This window comes from Microtus ochrogaster, linkage group LG4 (genome assembly GCF_000317375.1).
Source record: "Microtus ochrogaster isolate Prairie Vole_2 linkage group LG4, MicOch1.0, whole genome shotgun sequence".
Lineage (NCBI taxonomy): Eukaryota > Metazoa > Chordata > Mammalia > Rodentia > Cricetidae > Microtus > Microtus ochrogaster.
In genome coordinates, this window is record NC_022030.1 from 3,612,573 (window position 1) to 3,630,149 (window position 17,577).

Consider the following 17,577-nt stretch of genomic DNA (forward strand, 5'->3'; position numbering starts at 1 on the left):
TCACCCTCCCCGTTGCCCCTTCTTGTTTCCCTCTCTCTTCCACTAATCCCCTTCATTTTCTCATCTAGTTACTTTCACCTCATCATTTCTTCTCTTGTCCTTTGTTTTAATACATTCTTGATTTTTGTCATGCATGTATATGTGTATGTCACAGTTCTTACATGAAGGTCAGAGGACAACTTTGTGGCATCTCTTCTCCCCTTCTACTGTGTGGGCCCCCCGGGGATCAAACTCAGGTTGTCAAGCTTGGCATAGGCTCTTTTACACACTGAGCCTACTTACCGGCCTCTTTTGTTATGTGACCCAGTGAATGTCATTGTTTTTCAGGAGCATGGGCATCTATCTTATCTACACCACTGGGGGAAAAATCTCCCTTTCTCCCCTCCCCCTCTGCCCACTCCCAGTAACCCTTAACTGCGTGGGGAAGAGGGAACTCTTGTGAGTCTCACTTTCTTCCATGACAGTCTCAATGGGCCTAGTCTTGTACAGGTAATCATATCTACTGTGACTGTAAGAGTTCAAGACGGGCATAGACGTATTCCTTTAATTCCAGTACTCAGGAGGCAGAATCAGGAGGATCTCTGTGAGTTTGAGGCCAGCCTGGTCTACATAATGAGTTCCGGGATGGCCAGAGCTACACGGAGATACACTGTCTCAAAAACAAACTAACGGAAGAGTATAGCAGTCATGTCACAACTGGAGACAGTGTTCCACAACAGTCCACAACATGTTCCCACTTTTACATCCTCTTCACCTTCTCTGAGCTGTGGATGGGGTCATACAGATGCCCCGCTTTTGAGATGGGGAAATATAGATGCCCCAATTATGGCTAAAATTCAACAGTCACTTATTCTCAGAACTCTGAACAACCACGAGGCTCCACCGTTACTGCTGCCCACTCTAAAGAGAAGCTTCCCTGACCAAAGCTGGCAGCAGCACCAATCCATGCAGATCAACAGTTATTTAGAGGCGATTTGATCCGCACATCGTTTCTCTTTAGCAACAACCGTAGTTCTCTCACTAGAGCCTATTCTTTGTCCAGATTTACTGTACCAGACAGGAATTCCCACCTGCGGAGTAGCCCTCAATTCCGGTGAGAAAGCATTGGTTGACGTCATATCAGCCTTGCCACTACTGCACCAGTGCAAGTCCCTTATTCTTCCAGGGTCTCTCCATCAGCATCTCTGATTGCTTTTTCTCCTCCCCTAACCTCATGCAGTTCTGTAAGCCATTTAAGTCCCCTTCAGCACAGCTTTCATTATTTAAGATCCTTTCCATGTGTTTATCAGGCCAACATAAGCAGAGGCTTCTTCCACTTGGTCCCGTTTTATCTTTCCTGTACACAAGTGAAACCATTCTTCTTGCTGTATTTTAGCATTTTCAGTATCGCTTTGAACTAGGAAGGATTCTGCAGCAAGTCTTGCCATCCTGGCTCAAGGCTCCTACCTCTCCAGTTCTGGTTGCTAGTCCCTTCCCTGAACTCCTGGCTCATGATCCAAAGACACTGTGGTGATTGTTTCCAGTTTATTCTACCCACTCCAACATCTAATCCCTAAAGCATTTGTGGAATATGTCTTGTTCAACATGGTTACACATCTAACACACTGATCAATCACTCTGCTCAGGAAACCGTGTAAAGATTCTGACTCCATCTGATGGCAGGGCCACCTGATGAGACAGGGTTAGAAAAAGTGAGGCTATTAGATTAGAAATCCATTGAGGGGGAAGTGTTAACACAGAATATTACACTATAGACGAAACTGGCTTTAAGTGCATGGTAATTCTTCTGCCTTAGCCTCCCAAGTGTTAGCACTATAACAATGTTCATGTGCCCTGGTATATCCTGGGTGAAGTCACAGAGATCATTGTCTCTACCTTCTGAGTGCTTCCATTAGAGGATCTTTCTACACTCACAGACCAGCTCCTATCTTTCTGATTCTCAGACCGACCATTCTATTTGTGGAGTGGTGTTCCGTTCTAGAGTTGGTAATGAAACTAATCAAATTCCATTCTGCGGTCACTAATAAAGGTGATCAGATGCTGTGCTCTGACATAATCTCTAATCCAAGGGTGGGGGGAGGTCTCCCTGGAGCCAAAAGATAGACTAGTAACCCTTGGATAAATGTCCAGAAGAAATACAGAAGTGTTTAACCATTACATTGTATTGTGTGCAATTAATACGTACTCGCGCACGTGCGCACACACACACACACACACACACACACACACACACACACGTATGGTCTATGAGACCATTTAGTGTTGCTCATGTGTATGTGTGTTTAAGCCTAACTGCTTGGCTTTAAATAACCAATTATGGGCCTCAACCATAGGGAACATCGATTCTCCTCTAAGGAGCCATGAGTTCCTATAGCTCTTCATCTGGGCTTTGTGAGGGTTGTCACATTCACGCTGGCATGTCAACTGGTGCTAGCATTTTGCAGGTCTAATTGAGGTGGCCACAGTATTGAGACTTTATGGGTACAACTTCCATGGCTTATATAAAAGACACCCTCTCACAGCAGACATCTTGGTCCTCTGGTTCTTGTAATCTTTCTGTCCCTTTTCTGTGACATTCCCTGGAGCTCCTGACTAGGAGTTGTGATATAAATGCATCAGTAGGGACCATCACTCAAGGTTCTCTGCATTATGACCATTTGTGGATATCTGTAGTGTTCTCCATCTGTTACAAGAAGAAGCTTGTATGATGAGGAGTGGGAGCTGCACCTATCCGTGGGTATAAAAATAAGGATTTAGAAATTGGAAATTCCTGAATTTGGAAATTATACTGGTTTAGGAAAGAGGCAGGCATTTGGTTTCCATCCTCTTTTTCTTATATACCTTGGGTAAAGATTTTTCAGTTACCATCAAAACATCCCAATATAGTCCAATATTCCTCTAGGTAGGAAAAAATAATATGAAGATATATTTTTAAAAAATATTAGTTTGTGTTAAAAAAGAGAATTATCCTCCATGAATACATAATGCTTCTCCCACAAGCCATAGTATAGTATCTAAAACTTCCAGTGCCAAGTTTGGGATATTTCTTTATGAATTGTTGGCCAGGGAGGCCCCAGATGCCCCCCAAACAACACAGACGGCTGCCATTGCTCTTGGTTTCCAACCAGAATCAGAGAGTAAGACCTTGTTGCTGAGGACAGTGCACTCATGAGTTAGAGGACACAGAGATATTGAGTTGGAACTGACATGAAAATTTCCTCCTGGCTAGCTAGTGCTGAAATGTGCCATGGGAAAGAAGCATCTGTGGTTTGATGTCACAGCATCCGTGGACCCTGCATGCTATACAGCACTGACCCATCAGGCAAAAGTGCCTACTGGTTCAATCATGGCATGAATGTCTTGCGAGTAGTCATTCGCTTTCTGTTTGGACTTGAGGTCCACTCTACAGAGGGAATTCATTCCCGGCACTGTGAAACCTAGGCAAAAACCCATGGTTGAAGAAGTCATAGGTTCTAGAAAGGAGTCCCCTACTTGTAGAGAGAGCCTGCCCTTTGGGGGCGGGACGGCCTCTGGCAAATGTCTATAAATTGGGGTGCACAGACGCTGGTAACCCCTTCTTCCTGTTTCCTGTTTCTGGGCATCGCGGGAACTTAGGTTGCGTGAGTGTGTTTTTTATTAAAGTGGCGTTATCTTATACCAATTGGCCTGTATTAATTCGATCCGCCTTCACCTACTGGTCTTTTTGTTAAGTGGACATGTCATTAAAATACAGTCCAAATATTCGTGTTTATACCCATAGAGTGGTGCTGCTCTCAACCTTTAGTTAGAGACTCTTGTGTGTTCCTCCAGTGGGCAGTTATTCATGTGCAAACTCAGAGCCGGTCAAGGTGCTGAGAATAAGTGACTGTTCCGTGCTCAGAACTAAACCAGCAATACTCTATTCCCCTCCCCCCACCCCAATACATGGACAGAGAGAGAGAGAGAGACTGCTTTGGATACGTAATGGAGTAAAGATGGGGGAAGTGAGCTAACATAAGAGAACAGAATCCGCAGGCACAAAATTGACCTAAATATCAGGAGTTAGGTGGATTCTGGGAAAGAACAAAGGATAGATAATGGCTCAGGCCCACCATGCATACCAAATGTCTTAAGGTCAAAAGAGTGAGGTGACATTCTTCTGGAACCTCCTCCATGGACGGACAGGTGGGGAGGGCAGCTAGAGAGTGGGGCGTCTGGGTTTGAGGAAGGATTTCACGACTACTTTTCCCTCCCTGCTGAACTCCTTTGAATGAGCATTCTCAGAAACCATCCTTGAACATACATGTAGCCGTTATTTTATCTCCAATTATATCTATAAAAGCAAGCCAGGGTTCTATTCTCAACATCTCACTTTCCCAAGATTAACATGCAAAGAGAGCCAAGTATTTCTACTGGAATTAGGAGACAAATAAGATACTGTATTTAGCCATGCTCATTTATTAAGTTGCTTGCATAGGGGTTGGTGATAAGGGAGTTCTTACACGATGCCCCTGGCAAACAAGAAGCTGAAGGTTCAGCAGTTGTTCTGGTTACTAGGGTAGGTACCCCAGTGCAGGCCAATGGCAGTGATGTAGTTGTTAGCTCTGCCACTGATGTAGCGAAGGACAGTGTTAGGATGCAAGGGAACAGCATTGAAGCTTGTGCCTTCTTTTCCTCCGAAAGACAGGCGGCGGCCCTTGCTTGTGAAGAAGATCAGCTTCCTCAGATAGTACTCGTATTTGCCGGACACTTGAATCACTGATTCCCCAGGGTGCAGAAGGATCTCTTCCACGTCTCCATTTGTGCCACCTACATTGTCACTCCATGTCCTGCCATAGCGTACCTGGAGACTGGAGGCAGAAGTGAGAAGCAAGGGAAGGGAAACGCTGAAAGGGGTTAACAAAATTCAGGACATCCTGGTCTATATGCTGAGACTTTTAAAGAGGTAACAGAGAAGACACGTCCCCCGCAACACCCACACCGCGGATATGAATGATGAATGAACCCTAGAAGGTCACACTGAGAGCTTTAGCCAACAGAACCCTAGAAGATCACGCTGAGAACTTTAGCCAACAACAGGGACGGAAAGAACTATCTCAGGAGAGACAACAAGCAAAGACGGACAAGAGAGAAAAATCAATGTGTGCAGTTTGTGGTCCCTGAGAGCTTAGGATTACATGACTTTCCAACTTCAGGCACACTGGAGGAAGTGAAGTTAAAAAACAAACCCACAGATCCGGAAACTAGGTCCTCCAACATTTTACCAGCTCATGTATTACCTGTGACTTGTTGATTTAAAGAAGCATGACTCAAGATAAATAAGAACTCAATTTACTATGACCCTCCATTGGCCCCAAACCACAGGAACTTGAAGACTCTTACCCTATGATGTTGTTTGTGTCAGCTCGAACACGGATGGCGGTAATGGGACCTTCCATCTGGTTGCCAGAATGAGAGAATCACCTTCCTCCAGCACCTCCATATTCCCCATTATAAGAGGAGGACTTGGCCTGAAGTAGAGGGGAAGAGGAGTTGGAGGTAGACACAGCCCAGGAACCCAGCTGTTCCCCCACGTCTTCATTCTCCCCACCACTCCAAGCCAGTGTCTAAAAGCCCTGACTAACAGCATTGCAAGAGCCATTCTTCCCGACCAGGCATCTCACTTACCTTCATCGGCAGAGGCTGACACACAGAGAAAGGCTAGAAGAGCAATGGCCAACATTCTGAGGCTGGAATGTGAAGAAGAGGAAAGAAGAAAGCTTATCAATTCCCCGGCTTTGCACATAGACCTAGGCGTTTCAATTTTTCAATGTAGATTTAGTAGATGCAGCCTTGAGCTCAGAGGAGACTCTCCACTGATAGTCTTGCTCCTTCCTGATGCTGTTCCCTGAGTCCCTAATTCCTCTGGTCTGGTTGTAGCTAATGTTCTTTCCCCAATCCAAAAGATCAATCATGACTTTCTGTTAGATTATCTGAGTCGAACCTCATCCCGTCCTGGCACACAGCAGGAAAGTCCTCAGAAGAGGAGGTAAAGGCCATTTCTAAGGCATGGAGATGATGAAGTTCACCAAACCAAGAATCTGAGCAAAGCTCACCTGCGGGAGATTAGCCTGGCTGATAAGGCGTGTGAGGCACAGAGGTTAACTCTCTACCCTTACCCTACTGTTGAGTCAGGGGAAAGAGCATTTAGAGATACCTCTGTGTCACCCAGGGGGACAAAGAGAGTGACAGAAAAGATTGCGCCAACATCAGTGTCCAAGCAGTTCTGGTGCAGCTGGGATAGGCTGGGAGGTGGCATAACTGGGGACAAACTCAAGACATTAGATCCAAAGCATCCAGTTGTCGTAATCCCTCCTCTAGCAGTCAGATCTTGCTGTTTACCCGCCCTGAGCATCCATGGTATCCTCATCCTTTTAGCTAGAACTCAAAGACCCTGTGAACCTAGCTGAAGTCCAGGTGCCAATGTTCAAGTCTCCTCTGCCACAATCTAGGCATTCTCCTCTCGGGCAAAGATTTTAGTATCCCCTCTCTCCAAACTCACTCCTTACCTGGCAGTTTCAGATGCAAAATGATGCTCCAGTAATTTCCAGATCTTTTTATATCATATCAAGCCCTCCCACTGTTCTTTATCATGTAAACTTCAGACCCAGAACAAATATGATCAGCTGCTTAGGATCAGGTGTCTCGCAAGCTCTGAAGCGTCTTAATCTACTCTTCCTCCCAAGAGTCACGGGTGGCAAGGTGGGGTCCACTCCAGGCACAGTGACATATTTCAGGAGAGGCAGAAAAACTAGCTAAAACTCACTGAAGAACACTTGAACAAAAAGCTCACATAATCAAAAGAGTCTGATCTAGCCAGGTGGCATGGCTTGCACCTTACGTAAGTGCAACATTTGAGAGGCATAGGCAGGAAGATCTTGAGTTCAAGGCCAGTCTGGACTTTGGGGCAAGAACCTGCCTCAAAACTAAAACAAGGAAAAGAAATGGAATCCAAAAGTCCTGGCAGAAGGTTCTCTCTATCCCAAGTGGTCTGTAGGCCTGAAGGCCACCCTTTGCTGGAATAAACATTGTCCGTTGGGCATTTGGAATTGCCCAGAAAGGAAATGTACTTCCAAGCAGAGTCTAGTATTTTCCTGACAATTTTTTTATCTATTTCCTGATATTCTATTATGAAAACTCAAACCATAGTAAAGTTTAAAGAATTATATAACGAATCTCTATTTTTATTGATATTTATTGAGCTCTACATTTTTCTCTTCTCCTCTCCCTGCCTCTCCCCTCCCCCTTCAGCCATCCCCCAATATCCCCATTGCTCCCAATTTACTCAGGAGATCTTGTCTTTTTATACTTTCTACTTCCCATGTAGATTAGATCTATGTAAGTCTCTCTTAGTGTCCTCATTGTTTTATAAGTTTTCTGGGATTGCGGTTGGTAAGCTGGCTTTCTTTGCTTTATGTTTAAAAACCACTTATGAGTGAGTACATGTGATAATTGTCTTTCTGTGTCTGGGTTACCTCACTCAAAATAATGTTTTCTAGTTCCATCCATTTTCCTTCAAAATTCAAGCTGTCATTACTTTTTTCTGCTGTGTAGTACTCCATTGTGTAAATGTACCACATTTTTTTATCCATTCTTTGATTGAGGGGCATTTAGGTTGTTTCCAGGTTCTGGCTATGACAAAGCTGTTATGAACATAGTTGAGCACATGTCTTTGTGGCACGATCGAACATCTTTTGGATATATACGTAAAAGTGGTATTATTGGGGCTTGAGGAAGGTTGTTTCCTAATTTTCCGAGGAATAACCACACTGACATCCAAAGGGGCTGTACCAGTTTGCATTCCCACCAGCAATGCAGAAGTGTTCCCTTTTCCCCCACCACATCTCCAGCATATATTGTCATCAGTGTTTTTAATGTTGGCCATTCTACAGGTGTTAGATGAAATCTCAGAGTTGTTTTGATTTGCATTTCTCTGATGACTAAGGATGTTGACATTTCCTTAAGTGTCTTTCAGCCATTTTAGGTTCTTCTGTTGAGAGTTGTCTGTTTAGGTCGGTACTCCAATTTTTATTGGATTATGTGATCTTTTGATGTCCAATTTCTTGAGTTCTTTGTATATTTTGGAGATCAGACCTCTGTCTGACATGCGGTTAGTGAAGACATTTTCCCATTCTGTAGGCTGTCGTTTCGTCTTGTTGACCATGTCCTTTGCTTTACAGAAGCTTTTCAGTTTCAGGAGGTCCCATTTATTAATTGTTTCTCTCAGTGTCTGTGCTGCTGGGGTTATGTTTAGGAAGTGGTTCCCTGTGTCAATGCGTTCAAGTGTACTTTCCACTTTCTCTTCTATAAGGTTCAGTGTGGCTGGCTTTATGTTGAGGTCTTTGACCCATTTGGACTTGAGTTTTGTGCATGGTGATAGATATGGGTCTATTTTCATTTTTCAACATGTTGATATCCAGTTATGCCAGCACCACTTGTTAAATATGCTTTCTTTTTTTTTTCCATTTGATTTTTTTTGCTTCTTTATCAAATATCAGGTGTTCAAAGATGTGTGGTCTTCTATTTGGTTCCATTGGTCCTCCTATCTGTTCTTATGCCAGTACCCAAATCTCTATTAAAAATAAACGATGGGCTGGAGAGATGGCTTCATGGTCAGTCACACTGGTAACTCTTACAGAGGACCTGGGTTTGATTCTTGGCACCCATATGGTGGTGTATAGCTGTCTGTAACTCTGATTCCCACTTCTGATCTCTGTAGGCACCCAGCATAGACATATATGCAGGCAAAACACACAAAAAATAGCATGAATAAATCTACAATAAGTGAATAAATAAGATTATGAGACTTTCAAACTGTTTTTCCTATGTAATTCCAAACATATTAAATATTAAAAGCATAGCTGCTGTGTGACAAAGTGTACCTGGGCAGACACAACATGCATATCTACTCACCCCAGATAGGGAGCCCACGACAGACCAAAGCAGGGATACCATCAAAGTCCAACTTGGTGAACCACTGCTTTTAATGGGGAATACTTACAGGAATCCAGGCGAAGGACTATTTACAAGGAGCAGAAATGACTGTGCACCACCAAAGCCCACACCAGCATGGATAACAGCTCAGAAAACCTGGGAACCTGAAGCATACTGTACAAATACTCCCCAACACACAAAATTTTCTCACAGTGTGATATTTGGTTGAAAATAAAGCATTTTTCTTTGTTTTGTGTGTTTTTAAAATTCTTTCTTGGACCTGGAAACTACCTAGATATCCATCAACTGAAGAATGAGTGAGAAAATGTGGGACTTTTGCACAATGTAGTATTCCTCACGAGTGAGAAAATGTGGTACTTTTGCACAATGAGAAAATGTGGTACTTTTGCACAATGTAGTGTTCCTCACGAATGAGAAAATGCGGTACTTTTGCACAATGTATTATTCCTCACGAATGAGAAAATGTGGTACTTTTGCACAATGTATTATTCCTCACGAATGAGAAAATGTGGTACTTTTGCACAATGTAGTATTCCTCACGAATGAGAAAATGCGGTACTTTTGCACAATGTATTATTCCTCAGCCATAAAAAACTATGACATCATGAAATTTTCAGGAAAACTGATGGAACCAGCAAAAAAAAATCATCCTGACCCAGAAAGATAAACAAGGTATGTATTCACTCATAAGTGGATACTAGATGTAAAGGAAAGGGTAACCAGACCATAATCCATAGCACTAGAGAAGCTAGGAAACAGGAGGACTCTAAGAGAGACACATGGATCACGCTGGGAAAGGAAATAGATGAGATCTTCTGGGTAAACTAAGGGCAGGGGCAGTAAAGTGGATGGGATGGGGATGAGATCATGAGGGAACAGGATAGTCAAGTTGAGAAAGGGATGGAGTGGGAAAGCAATGAAAGAGAGGAGTCATTAAAAGGCCTGGGAGAAACCTGATGCTAAGGAAATCCCCAGGAATCCTCAAGAATGACCCCAGCTAAGACCCTAAGCAATAGTGGAGAGGGTGCCTGAACTGGTTTCCCTGTAATCAGATCGATGACTACCCTAACCGTCATCACAGGAACTTCATCCAGTCACTGATGGAAGCAGATGCAGAGTTCCACAGTGAAGCAATAGGCGGAGCTCCCAAAGTCCACTCAAAGAGAGGGAGAAGCGGTAATATGGGCAAATGGCTCAAGACCATGATGGAGAAACCCACTGCAACAGCTTGCCTGAGCTAAGGAAGCTCACTGACTCCAGATTCAAAGCAGGGGAAACAACATAGAACCAAACTAGGCCCTCTGAATGTACGTGACAGTTGTGTGACTGGGACAGACTGCGGGGCCACTGACAGTGGGACCAGGGTTTATCCTGCTTGGACTGGCTTTTTTGAGTCCATTCTCTTTGGAGGGATACCTTGCTCAGTGGGGAGGGCCTTGGTCCTGTCTCCCTGTTTAAAACATGCCTTCATGTTCATTATCATACTTGATCCTAGCCAAATATACAAGGAAGGCCTTGTCCTTGCAAGCATGAAATTCGGAGGTCAAGAGACATTTCAAAATAACATAACTAGTTACTGGATGGATGAGATTTGTCAACAATGTGATGAGTAGGATTTTTAAACATCCGTGATCACATTTCATGGCCCTCTAACCTCTGATTATAAAACTGGTGAGTAAGGGAGAAGATACACAATGCACAATGAATGTTCTTGAATTCCGGTCACCATAATTCTCAAAGGTGACTGGTAAGTGTTTGCAAAGGGAGTGTTCATCATTCACTGGACGATTCTTAGGGAGTCATTATGAGGGGATATTTACTGAAGTAGAATATTTGTAATCTAAAATATTATGATCTGCCTCTTTAGACCACTGGAGAAATAACTGAAATAAACAATCGACTAGGCAAGTCCACCTCTAAAGAATGAGTTACTGTTTGGCTCTTCTCAGAGGAAAGAAGCCCTGAGCCTGCACCACGGTCTACATCATCAGGTCTAAGGGAAGCCTCAGGCTGCCTTGCCTCCCTAGACATCTTTTACATAAAGCCCAAAGCCTTTTGTTTTAATTATGTATTCATAAACCGAATGATCTGATTCACATTTTTGACTCAAGAGAATTTTCCAGGGGATAACCCTGGTAAGATGACAATTCTCTGTTCTCTAGATAACTGAGTCTTTTTTCTTTTTCCTTTTTTTTCCTTTAAAATTTTTTTATTTATTTTGTTTACAGTGTTCTGTCTGCATGTGTTCCTGCAGGCCAGAAGAGAGCACCAGATTTCTTTACAGAAGGTTGCCAGGAGTTGAGCTCAGGACCTCTGGAAAAACAATCAGTGTTTTTAACCTCTGAGCCATCTCTCCAGTCCCTGAGTCTTTTTTCAAAAGTAGGTTAGTGTCTTTTTGTTTTGATTTGTTTTTTGTTTGTTTTTGAAGACAGGGTATCTCTGTGTAACAGTCCTAGCTGTCCTGAAACCAGCTCTTGTAGAACAGACTGGCCTCTAACTCACAGAGATCAACCTGCTTCTGCCTCCAGAGTGCTGCGAATAAAGGCATGTGCCACCACCACCCGGCTTAGTTGGTTGGTGCCTTTTTATCTCTCTTTTTAGTTTGCTGAAACCTTGATAAGCTTCTCTGGAAGTGATTTCACTTAAAATCGACTTGTAAAACCGCACTAGGAGCTTACAGAAATTGGGTGCTCTCCCCGGAATGTCGCTACAAAGACCCTTCTATAGCTGCTGAGTTCTCTCTCTGTTTTTCTGTGTCTCTAACTCTGCATGTCTGTCTGGGAGCCAGGCTACACTGCCAGTGCGCTGCATGCCTCCCTCCCCTGCAACCAAGATGCAGCAACCTTCTCCCGCACCTGCGCGGGAGCCCAGCCAATTCCCACCAAGTCATTTGTTTTTGTTGGTAAAGGGTGTCTCCGGATTACAATTTTCTCACAACTTCTCGCCAGAGTTGCCAGTCCTCACCCGAAGCACTTCCCCACCCACTCCTCCCATCCTGGCACAGCGCCTCCGGTTTCCCCGCCCCCATCAGGAAAAAAAAACGCCCCATAGCAACTTTCTAAGAGAGCACAGCCGAAGACAGACACTCAAGTCTCCCAGACACCTTGCCGGGTGGACTTTGGTTGGACTGGGGGAGGAGGCACCAAGAGACAGAAGGGAAATTAAGCTGCCTTGCGCCCTCTACCTCTATCTAAAGATTTAAACTGTACCGGGGCAATTTCTGGGCATGTCTTTGCCACTCTGCCTCTCTGCATCTGTCTCTCTGTGTCTCTGTCTTTGTGTGTGTGTGTCTGTCTGTCTGTCTCCATCTCTGCCTCTTTCTGTCTCTCTGTCTCTCTGTCTCTCTCTGTCTCTCTGTCTCTCTCTTTCTCCTAGCATCTCCTCTCTCATTTCCTCTTCCTGAAAACCAGCTGGCATGGGTAAGGCAAGACCCCAATCCCAACCCTGTGAAAGCTCCTAATTCAAAGGACAGACACGATCTTTTCTTTCTTTCCCCACTCCAAGTCAAGAACAAGAAGTCAGAGATGAGGGACCACCTGACGTGCAGTGACCCATTGGGACCAGAGTCTAGCCCTCTAAGGACTTCAAGTTAAGACTTAAGCATTTCCTCTTGTGAACCATTCTCTAACCGCTCCCTACTGTCGGAGCCGCCTGAGATAGGATGTTAAACAATCGGTGGCGGAACTGTGGGCTCATTTCTATCCTTCTCGGTCCCTCCTCAGCTGTCTCCACCCAACTTCAAACACTACATTGATTAGATTCTGAGAGATAATGAAATGGCTTTTGGCTCTGAAACTTTAATCTGGTCTGGAAAACTCCAATGCACTTTGGTCCTTCTCCCTTGGATCGAGTGATTTCAGGAGGTTAATACTCAACCCTACTCCAGGAAAATGCCTCAGAGGCTTCTGAGTGCATGGCATCAGTAATACTCAGCACACCCCACTAGGTGCTCTGTTGACACAGGGCTGAGTGGACTCAGCACCCTCATGGTTAGGCCCTGCGTTCTTCTGAGCTTGCCTGCATGATAGTTTTTTTTTTCTCTCATCTCCTGGCAGTGACCTCAGAGATTTTCAGTTCACCTATTTTCCTGCCAAGTGGCTTCCTCTGAACTATTGCTGCTCTGTACTTCCTCTGAACTTTTATCACTAGATTCCTGACTTGAGGTTTAACCGTGATTATCTGGAACTGGCAGCCAAGCTTCCCTTCTAGTCCTTGACTTCCTCAGGGGCTCCTACTAGACAGGATCTGTGCGCACCTCTTTCCAAAGGTTTACACCTTTGCATTTGTGGGGCTGAAAAGATGGAAGTGGTTAAGAGCACTTGCTGTTCTTCCAAAGAACTCGGGTTCAATCCCAGAACCTACATGGTGGTTCCCCAAAGGATAATTATAGATATTTAAAAAACATTTCACCCAAACACAAATGAATATACCCTCTTCTCGTCACCTCATGGAACTTTCTCCAAAATTGACCACAAAGTCAAACATAAAGCAAGTCTCAAGAGATAAAAGAAGATAGAAATAACACCCTGCATCCTTTCCAATCACCATAGATTAAAGTTGGATACCAACGACAACAGAAACAGCAGAAAGCTTACAAATGGATTAAGACCTCAACAGAAACCAGTTATATTGAACCTGATAGAAGAGAAAGTGTGGAATAACCTTCAGCTCATTTGCACAAGAAAAGACTTTCTGAAGAGAACACAGAGAGCACAGGAACTAAGATCAACAATTAATAAATGGGATCTCCTGAGACTGAAAACTCCTGCAAGGCGAAGGCCACTGTTACTCGGACAAAGAAGCAGGTCTGTCTGTTTTGGGGAAGAGACCAATTTTTTGAGGGAGGGGAGTTAGAGACAGAAAACTGAATAACTGTCTTCTGAATGAAAAATTAGTCAAGACAGAAATTAAAAGACAAATTAAATACCTTCTAAAATTGAGTGAAAATGCACACATGGCACACCCAAACTTATGGGACACAATAAAAGTACAGCAATAAGTGCCACATTAAAAACAGCAATATCAATAACATGGAGAGATTTCCTACTAGTAATTTAACAGCATACCTAAAATCTCTAGAACAGAAAAAAGAAATCATACCCAAAAGGAGTAGACAACAAGAAACAATCAAACTCAGGGCTGAAATCAATAAAATAGAAACAAAGGAAACAGTAAAAATAATCAACCAAACAAAGATTTGATTTGTTGAGAATCAATAACATAGACAAACCTTTATCCAAATTAACTAAATGGCAGAGAGAGAATATCCAAATTAGCAAAATCAGAAATGAAAAGCATGGCAACAAACATTGAGGAAATCAGAAAGACATACTCCAAAAACCTGTACTCCACCAAATTGGAAAATCTAAAAGAAATGGATAATTTAATCAGGATTAGATAAACAATATAAATAAACCTACAACCTTTACTGAAATGGAAGCAATCATTAAAAGTCTCACAACCAAAAAACAGATGCTTTTAGTGCAGAATTCTATCAGTTTCAAAGAAGTGTTAATGTCAATATTCCTCAAATTATTTCACAAAACAGAAACAGAAAGAACATTAACCAATTCATTTTGTAAGATTACAGTTATCCTGATACCCAAACTACAATAAAACCTAACAAAGAAAGAGAATTACAGACCAATTTTCCTTGTGAATATAGATTCAAATTTTTCCAACATAATGCCAAATTCAGATTGTAAACTGAATCCAAGAACATATCTAAAAAATTCATCTACCATGAACAAGTAGGCTTTGTCCCAAAAATGTAGAGATAGTTCAACCTATGAAAATCAGTCAATGTAATCCACCGTATAAACAAACTGAAAGTCAAAAACCACACGGTCACCTCATAAGATGCAGAAAAGGCCTTTGACAAAAATCAACACCCCTTCATGATAAAAGTCATAGAGCGAGCAGGTGGTGGTGGCGCACGCCTTTAATCCCAGCACTGGGGAGGCAGAGGCAGGCGGATCTCTGTGAATTCGAGGCCAACCTGGTCTACAAGAGCTAACTCCAGGACAGGCTCCAAAACGACAGTGAAACCCTGTTTCTAACTCCTCTCCCTCCAAAAATTGGTCTCTTCCCTAAAACAGACAGGCCTGCTTCTTTGTCTGAGTAACAGTGGCCTTTGCCTTGCAGGAGTTTTCAGTCTCAGGAGATCCCATTTATTAATTGTTGATCTTAGTTCCTGTGCTCTCTGTGTTCTCTTCAGAAAGTCTTTTCTTGTGCAAATGAGCTCAAGGCTATTCCACACTTTATCTTCCATCAGGTTCAGTATATTTGGTTTTTGTTGAGGTCTTTGGAATTAGTTTTTGTGCAGGGCGATAAGTATGGATCTATTCAGATTATTCCAATTGCAGTCATTCAGTGAAAGCATCCAGAACACCGAAGTGCCTGGTGGTTATGGCAAAAATCACCTCAGAGGTTAGAAAAGACATGATCATGACCAAGGCTTGGTGACTTCTGGAAGTGAAGCAACATCCAGGATCCGTTTCTATAGGAGAGAATACTGATAATCATGCATGGTTGGTGGCTACTGTTCAACCTATGAAGACAATTTTTTGAAAGGATTTCTAGAATTAAACATCATGAACTCTTGATAAGATTTAAGGTCAAGCTAAAATGCTCAAAACTGGGTCTGAGGTGATGGCTGGGGGGTTAAAAGCTTGCTGCTCTTGCAGAGGACCTGAGTTGGGATCCTAGCACCCATGTCAGAGAGTTTGCAGCTGCCAGCAACTTCCACTTCAGGGGATCTGATGCTTTTTCAGGACTCTGTGAGTGTGGACACACATATGTACATATACATATAAAGATATGCAAAACAGTTAAATAATAAATAATGCCATTGCCAACACTAAGGATGGCTGGGGTACATCTCATGGGGCCCCATTCTGAGACAAAGAACTACAGTCAGTGACTGTTGAGAAGGGGAATTAGTCTTCCCCAAGGTGATATATAACCAAAGGAATAAAAAAAAAACATGAATTTGAGAAGAATTAATGGGATGGGGACAAGAGAAAAGCTAGAGGAGGAAAGGAAAAGAGAAATTTTATGTGACTATATTTTAATTAAAATTCTAAAATCATTAAGGAGGGGCTGGAGAGATGGCTCAGTGGTTGAGAGCACTGTGTGCTCTTCCAAAGGACTCGGGTTCAGTTTCCAGGACCCACATGGCAGTTCACACCATCTGTAGCTTCAGTTTTTGGGGCTCTAACATCTTCACACAGACATACATGCAGGCAAAACACCAATGCACATGAAATTAGAATAAATAAATCTTTAAAAATCATTCAGGGAAAACAGCTCAAAGCTGGGACTGGTGGTGTAACACTTCCGTGTTCCAAGCACTACAGAGCCTGAGACAAAGGGATTACTTGGAGTGTAAGAACAAAATGAGCCACATAGTGAATTCTGGGCTAGCCTGAGGTATAAAGTGAGATCCTGTCTCACAAAACCAAACTTTATTATAATAAATAGAAAAATTAATTATAATACAACTCTATCTTTTTTAAATAGTAAATAGCTGAGTATAGCAGCACACACTTGTAATCTCAGTGCTTGGAAGGGGGGTCATGAGTTCAAGGTCATTTTTGCTCATGTAATGAGTCTGAAGCTAGCTTTGGCAAAATGAGACCCTATGTTGATAAGCCAAAATAGTAATAATAATAATAATAATTGTAATAATAATAATAACTATATTCGTGTGAAAAAATAAATTATATCACAACAAATATCAAATGTTTCAATTATTACATTTAAAATTTGTAACTTTGTTTTGTTCTATTGAATAGTTTGTCATATTTATTATTAGAAGAGAAGAAACATTGTAGAATATTTACAGAGAGAAGGGAGAAAGAGGTGGGGAGAATATAAAAAGTTACCCTAGTCATATTCTGACTTTAGAGACGGAGACCATGTGTTCTATAAAAAGCATATTTTTGTGTCCAGTTTTCCCCTGATTTTAGTGGCTCAGGGACCTCAAGGAGAGAAAGCAGTGTTCAGCTCTGAGGCTCCAGTCTCTCACCCACTGTGTTGAGAATTCTGAGTCAACTGACTTCTCCTATGACTTCACCTATGACGATTGTCTACACAAAGCTAATGCTGTTTTCTACAGGTAGACTTAAAATAGGAAGGTTAAATAACAACAAGCCATGCGTAAGGCCAGAGTGGATATGACTGTTGAGTTTAATTATAGTCCTTTCTCAGCTGTAAACCTGTGACTTTCTGATATTCACACTAACAAGATTCTAAACTTTGTATACAGCCCAAATTTACTTTTTAAATGCCCTGTGACGCTGTACAGTCGGGGTTCCATCTGCCCTGTGACACTGTACAGTCGGGGTCCCATCTGCCCTGTGACACTGTACAGTCTGGGTCCCATCTGCCCCGTGACACTGTACAGTCGGGGTTCCAACTGCCCTGTGACACTGTACAGTTGGGGTTCCATAGGCCCTGTGACGCTGTACAGTCGGGGGTTCCATCTGCCCTGTGACACTGTACAGTTGGGGTTCCATCTGCCCTGTGACACTGTACAGTTGGGGTTCCATCTGCCCTGTGACACTGTACAGTAGGGGTTCCATCTGCCCTGTGACACTGTAC

The 17,577-nt window shown here is 42.9% G+C and overlaps 1 protein-coding gene and 1 pseudogene across 1 annotated transcript in view; both read right to left on the reverse strand.

Annotated features, from left to right (window-relative positions):
* Positions 1 to 3,420, reverse strand: part of LOC106144159 (vascular non-inflammatory molecule 3-like) — an 11,492-nt gene extending 8,072 nt beyond the window's left edge. The window contains exon 1 of the mRNA XM_013351407.1: positions 3,337 to 3,420. Within this exon, the coding sequence (XP_013206861.1) occupies positions 3,337 to 3,420 (84 nt within the window). The remainder of the gene's footprint in view (positions 1 to 3,336) is intronic.
* Positions 3,421 to 4,513: 1,093 nt separating this feature from the next.
* LOC101987992 lies at positions 4,514 to 5,701 on the reverse strand (annotated as a pseudogene).
* Positions 5,702 to 17,577: the final 11,876 nt, after the last annotated feature.